Source organism: Euwallacea similis, chromosome 35, assembly GCF_039881205.1.
Source record: "Euwallacea similis isolate ESF13 chromosome 35, ESF131.1, whole genome shotgun sequence".
In the NCBI taxonomy this organism is placed as follows: Eukaryota; Metazoa; Arthropoda; class Insecta; order Coleoptera; family Curculionidae; genus Euwallacea; species Euwallacea similis.
The window spans coordinates 267,895-281,679 of NC_089643.1; the positions used below are offsets into that span (position 1 = coordinate 267,895).

Consider the following 13,785-nt stretch of genomic DNA (forward strand, 5'->3'; position numbering starts at 1 on the left):
TTTGCACATATTAGCCACAGAACCCGGTTTATATTACATAAAGTTATTATTATTGGCAATCGGCCTAAGAACCATTGTTTCAAAACGTCGAGTGTGTCGCTTTAATACAGATATTATTGTAATTGCTCTTAATAAAAGGGATCTCCCAAAGCCATCGAAATCAAAAGAAAAATGTGACCGCTTCAAGGTTATTCTCATCAATAACAACAATGAAATTGGTGTCACCTGGTTTGTTGCAAAGGATTCCATAATACAGGGTGTTCCATGCAATAATGAACCATGAGGAACCAGGGATAATAAAGTCACCGTTGCAAATGCAAATTCACGTGGGCATGGAGTTGCTTATGCGGTACTCATTGGCGTATCTGAATGTTTTAGAACTCAGCAATTTTTCAAAATTATATTTATACTTTTTTTTTTTTGGTCCTGGTTATTCACCTTCAAATTGCATTCGGTACGCCATTGCTTTTACAGTAACTAAATACATTATTTTTAAAATGCTATAGATACATAGATAGAATCTTTCCGGCTATAATGAGACGTCGACAAGCCATTGACGTATCACAGATACATTGCATCTTCTAAATACGCATTAATTTTTGCTTGTTAACGCTGATTCTTACTTGAAAGTTGTGGTCTGCGTGTCACTGTTTTCCTGGCTTAAAATAAATGTTTTTCCAATTACATTGAACTCGGACAATAAAGTTATTTACGTATTACAACATTCTTAGGCTCAGCAATGTGTAGAAAATAGTTCTTCTATTTCTAGTTTTTCGCGTTGATCCCCAATTCAAAATTGTGTTCGGCGCGCCTCTACTTTTATTATACTTATAAGATAATTTTTCAAATTAGACACAACCTTCCCAACACTCAGTATACTAAAAAAAATTATTAGTGTAGGTATTATAGAATTTTAAATTATCAATTTTCCAAGGTATTATTTCTCATGTTATCCATACGGTAACATTTGTTGTGATAGTTATCATCATCAACAACAATTATCACAAAAACTATCGTTATAGCAACGAGTCTTTTGAGTAGCAAGCCACAAATTTCCCTTTGACATTTTAACGATTTTGAATTTTATATAGGTATGCTCCTGGCTTTTTTCAAATCGAATTAAAAAATTAAAAATTGTGATGTTTCAATGTTTCTTAAAAACCAGTGACATACTTGGTTTGTGAGAATTTATACAAGTTTTCCAAATATAAGATAAAATCGAGTTTCATGACAAGTAACACTCAACTTTATTAATTTGTTGCTCCCTTCTTAGTATGATTCCGTTTTTCCCTTCACAGTGCTACTAAACTATAATTCAGATCATAAATATTTTTGACAATCAGGGATGTGTTATGTATTAATATAAAATTTCAGTTGTAAATGATGAGTTTTTCCTTGTCATTTTTATCTTTTTAACTCGTTTTGGGACGCCCCTGATTTTTTCTTCAAAACTGAACAGTTATGAGGAACCTATTATGCTATGATTTTTTTCTTGTGAATTTTTTTATGTCTTTCAGTACTGCACAGACTTTTTTACAAAACTTAAAATTGCGAGCTTTCAGTATTAATGAAAATAAGTGGCATACTTCGCTTCTCAAAGCATCTATGAATATTCAAAATTCCGAATAACTTCAATTCTATGTGAAATAAAACTCTTTATCAAAATCAGATTCGTAACTTCCAAATGAAATAATCTAAAATGTTGGGACATTCAAAAGTTCTGTTAAATTTTCTAAAAATACTGGACTGCGTGACTATAATCTAGAAAAATGCAAAATTCCTCTCAAAAACTCTATCTTGTTAAAAAATGTATACATCTCAAATGAACTAACCTGGAATGCGTACTTCGGGGCTTGCAAATATTCAATTTTGCACTCGTTCTTAATCGTCTTGGGACAAAGTCCAAATGGTTCAAATTAAAAAAAAAACACATTTATTATCATGCTTCCTCGATACAGGGTGTTTAAAAAGTATGGAATCAATCTTTTAGGGATTGTTCAGTGCACCAATAGAGGACATCTGGGTGTAAGAACCCGTGTCCGCAAATGTCTCCCTAAGGCGCTACGGCCTTATGATGCTTTAAGACAGTTATGTGCAAAATGTGTTTTATGGAGTTTTAGTACGTTTCATTTTAATTTGTGTGTACAAAATAACACTACAGAATTTGTTCAAAATGTCGTCCTTGAACTTGAATGCACCTGTTAAGTATTTTTTTTCTAAATATTTATCTTAGTCAAAACTGATAACAGAAATTCCTGATTATTAGTTTAACGCATTCACTAGTTAATTTTGCAAACTTTAAAAAGTTCGCAAAGTAATCGGTCTTTACGGAGAACCACAACAATCAAGAACTAGCAGATATGCATTTGGCAAAAGCTGCTATACAGTTTTATCCAGAATGTTATCCCGCAAGACAACATCCTGAGTACAAAAAGAATATTGTAACTCATCGACGACTTACCGAGATTGGCACTTTGAAACTTAACATGCACGATACCGATGCAGGAAGAACAGTAAGGACGATCCATTTTGAGGAAGAAGTTCTTTACCGAGTTACAAATGAATCTTTGACTAGCACTCGTCAAGTTGCGTAGGGTATGGGTGCAACTCACGTTCCTATTTGGAGGGTATTACATGACAAAAAATTTATTCATATCATTTACAAAAAGTCCAAGATTTGACTCCAGCCGATTATCATCTAAGAGTTCAGTTTTGTCACTGGGCGTTTCATCAGATTGTTCAGCAACATAATTTTTTACATTTTGCTTTATGGACGGATGAAGCCGGTTTCACACGAGATGGCATATTCAACAGTAGGACTAGCCAGGTTTGGACCGAAGAAAATCCACCCGCGATATTTGCCGGAAGTTATCAGCAACGTTGGTTTGTTAACGTGTGGGCCAGTATTGTTAACGACAATTTGGATGGACTGTACCTGCTGTCCGATAGTTGAACGGAGCCTATGTACTGACGTTTTCTACAAGACGTCCTGCCGGAACTTCTTGAAAACGTCCCATTAAACGTTCGAGAGCAAATGTCGCTGCAACATGATGGTGCGCCTGCACACTTATCTATTTAAGCTCGACAGTATTTGGATCGTCAGTTTGGACAATATTGGATCGGCAGAGCTGATCCAGTTCCGTGGCCCGCAGGTCACCCGATCTAACACCTTTAGATTTTTTTTGTGGGGACATGTAAAGTATCTGGTTTATAAAACGCTAATAGAGATAGAGCAACACCTGATTGCACGAATCGCTGTGGTACTTGAAGTCGTTCAAAATGATTATCGAATTTTTAGCCAAGTCTGTAGAAACTATGTACGTCGTTTAAACAGGTGCAATGAAGTTCAACGTCAATAGTTTGAACAATTACTGTAGTGTTATTTTGTACAAATAAATGAAAATGAAACGTACTAAAACTCGATAAAAACGTTTTTGTACATAACTGTTTTAAAACATCATAAGGTTGTAGCGTCTTCGAGAGACATTTGCAGACATGGGTTCTCACACTCTCTATTGTGGCACTGAACAATCCCTAGAAGTTTGATCCCATAATTCTGAAACACCCTGTATATCTCGTTACATAAACCTTGTCGAGTGTCAAAATTTTGATGCAATTTTTACACCTAGAATTTTCTGCATTTCTATCACAAAATGCTGGCAAAAGCATTAGCAAATACAAGGTGTAATTGACTCTTATAGACAATAATGTTTGCTTAGTTAAGTCCTTTTGATGCGGTTAAATTTGCTATCAATGCCAGCTTGAGAAATCTAATTTGGCTCTATTGATTGCCCGCAATTAACACATCTTAAGACACTAGTAATTTCTTAGCTTTTATGTGTGAATTTGCAACTACGGAAATTTTGAAATACGCTTATAGCGAAATCATGTTTGAATAGCAAAATTACTTTCTGGACTTTTACTAATATTAATAATTTCTGGACACTCTTTTGCAAAAGATTGTTTTATAGTGCAAATTAAACTGGATATTTCGCGTCATGTCACGGCTTTAAAAAAAAATAAAAATCCTCATTTGCTTAATTGTTGAATGAGCGAAAGTATGGGCTCGAAGGCTCAAACCAATATTTTCTTATTCGCTCAAGATACGAGCGAAAATGTGACGATATGGGTACACGGGTGCCCATATTGTGCACACAAGGGTTAAAATGAAAAAATTGATTAAGAATCATTCAATTAAAGTTAATTACTTGCTTAGATGGGATAGGAAACGTTGAAAAGAAGACCTAAAGTGATTGACTTTGTCACTTTCACTTTCAGAAAAGGAACTGTGATTGTCAGCTAAAAAAATTGCACTTAATAACACTTAGATTTCGAAGACGAATGCGCGTAGGACTTCATCAAAGAAAATTACCTACTCCAGAAGCATTCGCAACGTTTAAGATTTCATGATAACAATAACAACAATAGAAAACTTGGCAAAATCAATACTTCATGTGACCTGCACGTTTCAAATGATTAGAAATAATTAATAGCGATTAAGGTAATAACAACCTTGCGCAGTTACGCACCAGCATTGGTAACATTGCTTTACATGAAAAGAGCATACGCATAAATTCGTATCCTTTTAGGTTAAAATTTAATAGATGTAACGCCACTTATGTAATTCATTGCATTATGCCAGCTCCAGCAGCAACAGATAATTTTGTTTATCATCAAAGTGGCTTCTTAGCCAGCTAAATTTCAATCATAAATTATGCCCATATTTAAATTCAAATGATATGCCATCTGTTGCTGCATTTTACCTATTTTAAACCGTACTTTCATTGCTTTTGTCAAGAGCATTTTTTATGTTTTATTATACCCACTTGCAAACATTGACATACGCTGTACCGAAATTTCATTAGACGTGAAAAGAGAAAGGATTTTTATTACACACCGCGTATTTAAATTATGCCAAAAAGATTAATCATCTCACAGGCCATTTAATTAAGTCTTGTGGAACAAATTTGTAAAATTACAAGGCAAAATTTTGGCATAAATATCGTATTATAAATCTTTGTTTATGTAACGCTGGTTCGTATCATGTAGCATAACGAGCGTAAAAACCGCGAGATAATCACACAGAACCAAATTCTGGTACTTAAATTTTATGACGCGATAAAGTCGTTACCTCACTTCCATTAAGTTGTTTAGGTTAGTTCGGGTTATGAAGAAAGTTTTTGTTTTAATCAGTTGCAAAGCAAATGTTTCCACCACTGTTTGCGAATAAATAGCGCTAGCACAGGTAACATTACTAATACAGATATTTGTGAAGGTAAAAGTAAAAATTACGTCATGGAGACCGTTCACAACGCATTGACCACCCACGAAAGGAATAAAGAGACGTAGGGAAAAGGTGTAGCTTCCTTTCAATAGCCGTCACTTCTTATATTTGAAGACATCAGACTGCAAACCCTTAAAGGAAAAAAAATGTATGTGCTTGAAGACTCCTTTATATTAATTTATTTTATCTCATCGTACTCATTTGGGTACAATTCGAAAAATAGTCTGATGGTGACATTTGTTGCAATTTATTGCAATAAGAAAAAATGTTACGGTATTATCAATACTTATTCTACTATATTTGTACACATTTGACATTGTGCTGTATGGTGATTATGCTGCATGGTGCTGTAGCTGGATGCATCGGGTAAATAACCGTAAACTTGAAGATTTTTACCACACTTATTATTGTAAAGAAAATTTCAAACGTTTTTTTCCAAAAAATCTTTGTTGTACGACGTTTATGTGTTGCAATTGTGAGTTTTGTATTTTTGAAATGGGGAAAATTAGGGGAATCGAAATAGGTAAAAATATACAGGGTGCCCCATTAAAAAAACATAAATTTGGTCCATATCTCGAAAATTATGAATTATAAATAAAATCTGAGTACGCCTCTGGATTCTACGTAAAAATCTCTATCCAACATCGTTTTTACATTTTCAATAGCTTGACGCATATTCAAACTATAGGGGGTGTCCAAAAATAAAATATTTTCAAAAACGACCTGTAGTGCAAAAAGATAGCTGAATTAATTCTGCCAACGTTATCATTAGTTTGACTAAAAAGTGATACAGGTTCGCGAAAACTGCATCTCTCTATTTTTACTAATAACCGTGATATTCCACGATTACAACGAAAATGGGACACCCTGTACACAGGGTTAGTATACAGGAAAAAAATGGTGGTGGCCTCTTTTAACACATACGTTAAATTCCGCAGTTGTCAACGCATGGAGATTATAAACTACAGCTGATGAAACTATAAAAATGGATTTGTTAGCTTTTCAAGAGAGATAGTGCGGTATTATCTCAGAAGTTTCCAGAAATCTACCCTCTCCAAGACAAACTCATCGAGTTCGGTTCCCCTAACCTTGTATGCAGTGAAGGAGGGCATTTTCCAAAAAAACTTCAGAATCAGCTACTTTGGCAAATGTGTCATCAAACGGTACATTGGGCCTGTATAAAATGCGAAGTGACTATATGTTTGGAACGTGAATGCTTTGTAGTATTTCCTATCCAATAGCATATACAATCACGTTATTCCCTTTCATTTCATAAACATACATTTTTAATTCGTAATCTTCCCATTGTATTTCCCACTCATTCAAGTACACTAATTTTTTGTCAAAATTATATTTATGTTTCGTTAGCCGTAAGTCAGACTACACATTTGAACATATTTTTAACTAAAATTCATAATAAAAAAATGAATTTTTGAGGAAAAATGTTCTTGGGATCAAATGGGTTCAGGAACGATCGATGTAGATTCTTTTAAAATTAAGGCAAAAAAATTTAACTTGCAACACCAATTCTTTTCATACAAGGTGGTCTTCTTGGTATTTACGAGTAATCAAAACAAGTTTCACAAGTTTGAGCAATAAGCTAGTTAGTTACTCAGAGAATGTACATAATATTGTCATCAATCTCGTAAAAACAAATGAGAATTTATGGTAAAATGTCATTTTCAATTGAAATGGTAAATGGGTAAAAAGTTAGCCAAAAGTTATTAATTGATGATTAAAGATGCAAAAGTTGACCTGGGAGAGACTTTAGAACGTGTTGCCGTAGGCTTTAATTTGAGATTTTAAAGAAGCCCACATTTAGGTATTTTATGTAATTTTTTAACGCGTGAACTACTTTCAAATTCGTCAATCTTCTCAAGAGGGTATATTTTGTGTACTAGACTTATCCAACTTGGTTATAGAGAACTGTAATGTAGCTACAGCATGTAGATACAGTACGTAATGTAGTTTATTATATGTATAAATAGTAGTTATTTTTGTCAAATTTCCCAAGGCACAAGGAACATCTTTCTACGATTTTCTAATCTTCACTGAAAGTATTAAAATCATGCACTTTTCCCTGTTCCTGTTTTGTGTCCTTTAACATCCCTGAAATGTACTCTACAAATTTACAACCTAAATATTATGTCGAAATTGATAAAAACAGGAATTTCTAAACCATTCTCTCGAGTCGTATAGCTTTGCCATTACTAGAGAAAAGCGTACTATGCCATAAATCTGCCCTGGAACGTCCTTTCAAAGCAATTTGCAAATTTAAAAATTAAAAATGTCTGTATTGGTGACAATATGATTTTATAAACATTTGGTATCATATAACTTCTAACCCTTTACCAAACTTAAAAATATGATGACGGTGGTGGGATATACGAGTAAATGAGGGCCATTTATCCTGAGTCTGTTCTAACATCGAATAAGTGGTATGAATTTGGGTAGTAGAGGTGCAAGAGACTGCTATTAAACCCACAAGGCTCGCATGCTGCAATTTCAGATACCACGAATTGCTCGTTTGTGAGATATTGATACTGAAGCCTTTGCAAATTGTAAATAACCTGCCAGAAGAATGCAAATCACATACAGGTTCGTAAATCATTCAAATTTTCGCGGGAATTTCTGTAGATACACAATTACGGGTGGTCATTAAAAAAATCTTGCCGTAGGTAATCAACCATAAACGTAGGGGGTTGATTGAGAAATTTGCTATTTACCATAAAATATCTGACTGAGAACAAAGTTTTGAGACCGTTAACGTTTTTATTTAATGATCACCCTTTATAACATGCTCGAAATTGTGGAATACGTATCAGTATCGACTTATGTTGTTTATACAGGGTGTAACATTTAACTTGAGACATCACAATATCTCGAATAATAAGCGCTCTGTGAAAAAAATGTCTATTACGAAAATTTAATTATTCTGCGAGAGAAATACATTGATGCTGAAATTAGTATCTCTCTGCCCCTCCTTTTGGGGGGGATGGGGGGTAACTTTGACTTTTTAAATGACATCCCCTACTTTTTATTGAAGATTCAAATTCTACGGCAAAAAACAGGTAGAATTTGTCTGGAACATTTTTTTGATTCACGATCAACGCACTGCAATCAACGAAATTTAATTTTCCTTTCGCTTATGATTTACCGGAATTTTTGGTGAAATCTGCGATAAAATTAATGTAAACAAAAACTTTTTGCAGGTAGTTTTTAAAATAAATGCTCAAAATGATGGCCTTCAATTTCAATTCACTCATTAATCCTTATCCTTGTCGATCTCCACATAATTAAAGGCAACTTGAATAGTGAAATGTACCAAGATATTTTGGAAAACGAACTGTCAACATTGCTTGAAGACTTGAGCTTAGAAGTGCGGCAGAACATTCTATTCGGTGATAGCTCGAGGAGTCCTTAATCATAAATTCAATTATCGTTGGATCAATAGAGTCGGTCCAGTGAACTGGCCTGCTAGATCACCAGATCTCACTTCTTCAGATTTCTTTTTGTGGGGGTTCTATCTTAAAGACAAAGCTTATAAACAAGTACCAACGACACGTGAAATTATGGTTGTGCATATCAGAAATACTTGCGTCGAAATTCCAGCAGACGCACTTCTCGGTTACGTTCGGTCGCTCGAAATGCGGATTAATAAGTGCATTGAAGTTGAAGGTCATCATTTTGAGCACTTACTTTAAAAACTACCAGCAAAAAGTTTTTGTTTACATTAATTTTACCGCAGATTTCACCAAAAATTCCGGTAAATCCTAAGCGAAAGGAAAATTAAATTTCATTGATTACAGCGTCATCTATCGTGAATCAAAAAAAAGTTCCAGACAAATTTTACATGTTTTTGTCATAGAATTCGAGTCTGCAATAAAAAGTAGGGGATGCCCTTAAAGAAATGAAAGTTGCTCACCAGCCCTACCAAAAGGAGGGGTAGAGGGGCACTAATATTAACATCAATGTATTTTCCTCGCGGCGTAATTAAATTTTCATAATAGAAATTTTTTTCATAGAGCGCTTATTATTCGAAATGTTGCGATGTCTCAAGTTAAATGTTACACCTTGTATTTTTGAGATTGTGGTTATGACAAATTATCGAATAATATTCTTGAACCTTACTAAAACCATTAACAAAAATGAGAAACTGCGGGTGATCAACAATTATAATCAGAGTTCTCGACTCGAACAATTTCTCCGATCGGACAGCTTGGCTTTGAACTATTTTTCCTTCATAATTATCCAAATCCCTTTAAAAAAATCCTCTTACTTCCGCTTTAATCCATCCTCGACCAATCTTGACTTGAGATTAGTAGGTAACATTATCACATAATGTAATGGTCCGTCGAAAGGAACAAAACGAACTACTTAAACTTCAATAGTTATTAAATGTACGGTGAAGTACCGTGCTACTTCAAAAGCTCAAACAAATTATTTACGTTTGTCGCATTTTTTCCAACATAAATTAAACAATATGTGGGCTATTAAAGTGCCCACTTAAATCGATTTGGGTAATGTGGGTGAAGGAGACGAGACGGAGATTTTGTACACCTGTTCGGTACAATTCCATCAACAAATATTACAGGGGCCACCCAAAGAATACCCACATGTGTCTACCTGTTTACATAACTGAAGATTGCTCATTAGAAAAAACCGACATTGGTACCAAATTGCAGAGTGAAGAAGTCCAATTAGGTACCCCTGTTATTTTGGAACAAATTTGTATCTTTATGCATTGCATTGCATAAAATTACAAATTTGCAGGTTGATAAACAAATAACGATCTTGTTAGGCAACAACAAAGTTAAAAGAAGATTTTAATGCAAGGAGTGGTCGTACGTGGTATATCATATATCCGGTTCCAATGTGGAATTAATCGATTAGTGAAGTTTGACTTTCACACTTTTACTTTGTTCATCGCATTAGTAAATATTGTGATTTAAAAAATTACTACATAGACGAAACGATCAAACAATTAAGCATTTTGTTGTATTAGTGATTATGAGGCAGTTGCTAAAAAGGCAGATTACGTAAAAAATCGGATAATGTATTACCAAATTAACAATAAATCAGTCACAAAACAACAACAATACCCTCCTATACCTTATCTTTAAAATCACATTTATGCACTTCTCTTCTGGTACCCAGGGGGGCCATATTTCTCATTCAAGCTCCCAGAAAACAATGAGCTCGAACTCTCCCCACTAGAAATGGGTTGCTCAGTGGCGGTGGTCACCGAACTGCTAGCACCCTCTGACGTCACTGTAGGTTTATTTGCTTTGTACTTGATAAAGTACACCTCAGGCTTCGTGGACTGCGTAGAAGAAGCAGCAGCAGGAACCACTACCTGTTCTGGCTGTGGCTTGTTCAGCAAAACGTACACCAAAGTCTTCTCCTCAGTAGCAGCTTGAGAGGCAGGCACGTGGATCACTTGCCTTTGAGGTGCCAAACTTGGGGCTTTGATGAAGAGGATTTTGTAAGTTTTTCTAGTCACTGGGGCGGCTGGGAGTATTTGAGGGGGTAGCGGTGGTTCTTCAGGGGCTACATGCACGTAGATATTTTTAGTGACTAGAGGAACCTGAGGCAACAGAGTCGTCACCACGGGTTGAGGTGGCGAAAGGGGGATTTGCTGTTGTACTTGCTGCAAGTTGGGTACCAACTGCAAGGTTTGTAAGTTGACTAAATGAGGGTCTGGTTGTGGGAGAATCTGCAGGAATTGTTGAGGTGTTTGAGGTATGGGCCGGAGTGATGTCGCACTTTCCTGGATTTGAGTAAACAGCTGCGTGTTCAAAGCAGGCTGGCTGACTTGCTGAGTTGTAGTAAATTGGTTTGAAGGCAGAAAATTCGTGGCATCCTGCCCAGCAAAAGTAGTTTGCTGACTTAATGGAATTTGACTGACTATCGTGCCAGGGTTGTAGTAATCAGAAGATGACTGACTTTGCTGTGTTTGACTTATCGAGATTTGCTGCTCAGGCAGTCGCTGTTGGTAAGCTGGTTGAGGCAAACTTACTTGAAGTTGGGACGTTTGAGGAAGGTCAGGCAATCGTTGCGGGTAAATAGACTGGGGTAAACTAACTTGAACTTGCGGTGATTGTGGAATGTTAGATAATGGTTGCTGGTAAGAAGACTGAGGCAAATTTACTGAAAGTTGAGGTTGAGCTGGCTGTGAGTAGCTGTAGCCAGGCTGCGGTTTAGCCTGGGTTAGGATCAAGAGATCCGCAATAAACTGTAAAAAATTTCATTAATTAAATGAATCTAAATACCTTAAATATTCGTAACATTTACTTACCAGAAGCACGATTTTTCCCATCACGTTTATCACACCGTGAACTACCAGGTCTAATTCACCAAAGCTTGTGCTCAAAGATCTTTATATAATACCCCACTCATCGACGAAAATGTCATTTTCTAGAACTAAATTAGCCCAGAAACTTACGAAAAATGTTTATTTATCAACCAGATGCTGGAACTATCTATTTCGTTTGACAAAATTATGTATAATTCAACGTGATATTACTGAAATCGTCTCGAAAATCCTATAAAACTCTGTTTTTTAATTATCTATAATGTTACTACTACTAAATTGTATAAATATTCAGATTAAAGTGAGAGTGGATTGTTACCAGAAACATATAATGTTTTCCCAAAATGCAATAAAAAGAGATTCATAACAAATTCACACATGATGATAGATATTAATTATTTTTAAACTAAATAAAATCATGCAAGAAACCAAAAAACAACAGCGTTATGTATTCACCAGACGGGCGTTTTCTTAATGGATCCCAAGTTTACAAGCAGCTCAAAATATCGATCGAGATCGATTTTTAAGGAAATTTCAGCACGTTGATTGAAATTTCACTTTCACTGTGTATGTGTAATTCGAACTGGTTTGGGGCTTCTTTGGACAAGGTCGGTCATTGGGTTTGGGGCTAGACGTGAAACTTAAATTGGATCAACCGATAAAGGAATTGCTTGCAAAATCAAGAGAAAAACATTGGTATAAAGGGCAACAAAGGGAAAAAAGGAAAACTCCATTTAATTTCAATTAAAGCTGATAGACACATCTATCTGAATAAGAAAATATTTATGTGATATGGAATTTGAATTATATTTGAAACTCAAAATTTATTAAAAAAATTATCAAATGTTTAATTTGCCTAAAATTGGAAATCAATAGCTGAAAATTTCGATTTTTTACCAACCACTGAGATTTTTCAACTTTTGTACGACAAAATAATAAACTAATTGTGTAATTTCAAGAACAGTAAAACTTCAAAATTATTAGATAGAGAGATCTATGTGTGTTTCGTACGTAAATTCCGTTATAAGTTTTTAACGATCTGGCCCAATGTCTTATGGAATTAGCTCTAAAATAATTACACAGGGTGTTCAACAACTTATCAGACAAACTTGAACCACAAATGCATTATTACATAAGACGTTCATTTGTCAAAAGAAATATTAAAAATCCTATAGATAAACAACAACAAAAGGTTATTTAGTGTATTACAGCCATTCATGCATTTGACTGTATTTTTACTGGATTGACCGGGGTGGACCAGTAGCTAGGAGTCAGCGGTCTTCAGTTCTAAATCGTTTAGATTTCTTTTTATGAGGACATTAAAAAACGAGGTCTACCATACCGAAGTTCGGAAAATTGACGAATTACGAGACCGGATTACAACGGCGACCAATAATTGGCGTCGTCGGGAGCAGCAGGAAAGAGGAACGTTCGAACTGATGCGCCACAATTGGATTCGACGGGTCCAAGCTTGTCCTCAAGCCAATCGAAACAATTTTAAACAATTTTTTTAGAATAAAATAAACTTTTTTATTGTTTATCTCGTTACCTGTAGGACTTTTATTTAATTTTTTTAAACAAATAGACGTGTTATCTAACAGTGCACATGGGGTTGAAGTTTGTCTGATAAGTTGTTAAGCAATCCCCCCCGGATAGGTAGGCCACTTTATTGGTGTAAAAAATCAGTTTTTTCGAAATATCCAAGGCATACTTGATTTTTCGAAACTAAAATTATGTCACAAATTACTTTCCAATCAAGCAGGGCTGATCCTCAAAAGCTCAAATTTCAACTTGAAAATTTTTTGTCTTTTACAAGAATCGTTTCATCTGACTGGGAACACACTATATATTTAATTCTCTGTATAGGTAAACGCAAGTTATAATATTATTGGTCGTAAGCTATATCTATGTATGTAATTTAGCAAATGGGGAAGATAAATTTAAGCATTTCCTTCAAAAGAGGTAAGATTAAGATTCCATCACAAAATAGACATTATTACAAATCTCAAACATAGAACTGCAAAATTGTGCAACATTGCAACAAACGGAGCTCTAAAAGAAAATAAAACTCTAACCTGTGAGAAAAGTTAAAATGTAAAATGATAAACAATTATTGTTAAAACTTTAGATCGAAATGATTTTTTCTTGATATTACGGCGAAGGAAAGTTACTCATACACTGAAGATAA

General features: G+C 34.9%; 2 protein-coding genes across 2 annotated transcripts in view; both read right to left on the reverse strand.

The window, feature by feature from the left end:
* The window catches only part of LOC136418420 (cell division cycle-associated protein 3-like), a 106,502-nt gene extending 94,161 nt beyond the window's left edge, over positions 1-12,341 (reverse strand). The window contains exon 1 of the mRNA XM_066404482.1: positions 12,327-12,341. The gene's annotated coding sequence lies outside the window, so the exon portion shown is untranslated. The remainder of the gene's footprint in view (positions 1-12,326) is intronic.
* LOC136418437 (AP2-associated protein kinase 1-like) lies at positions 10,410-11,603 on the reverse strand. The gene is made up of 2 exons (XM_066404507.1): positions 11,583-11,603; positions 10,410-11,519 (listed from the first exon to the last, which is right to left on the reverse strand). The coding sequence occupies exons 1-2, from the start codon at positions 11,601-11,603 to the stop codon at positions 10,416-10,418; spliced, it is 1,125 nt and encodes a 374-aa protein (XP_066260604.1). The 3' UTR covers positions 10,410-10,415.
* Positions 12,342-13,785: the final 1,444 nt, after the last annotated feature.

Coding starts and splice junctions, on each gene's coding strand:
- LOC136418437 (XM_066404507.1), bottom strand. CDS start 11,603: ATGGGAAAAATCGTGCTTCTG. Junction 11,520..11,582: donor TGGGAAAAATCGTGCTTCTG/GTAAGTAAATGT, acceptor AATTTTTTACAG/TTTATTGCGGATCTCTTGAT.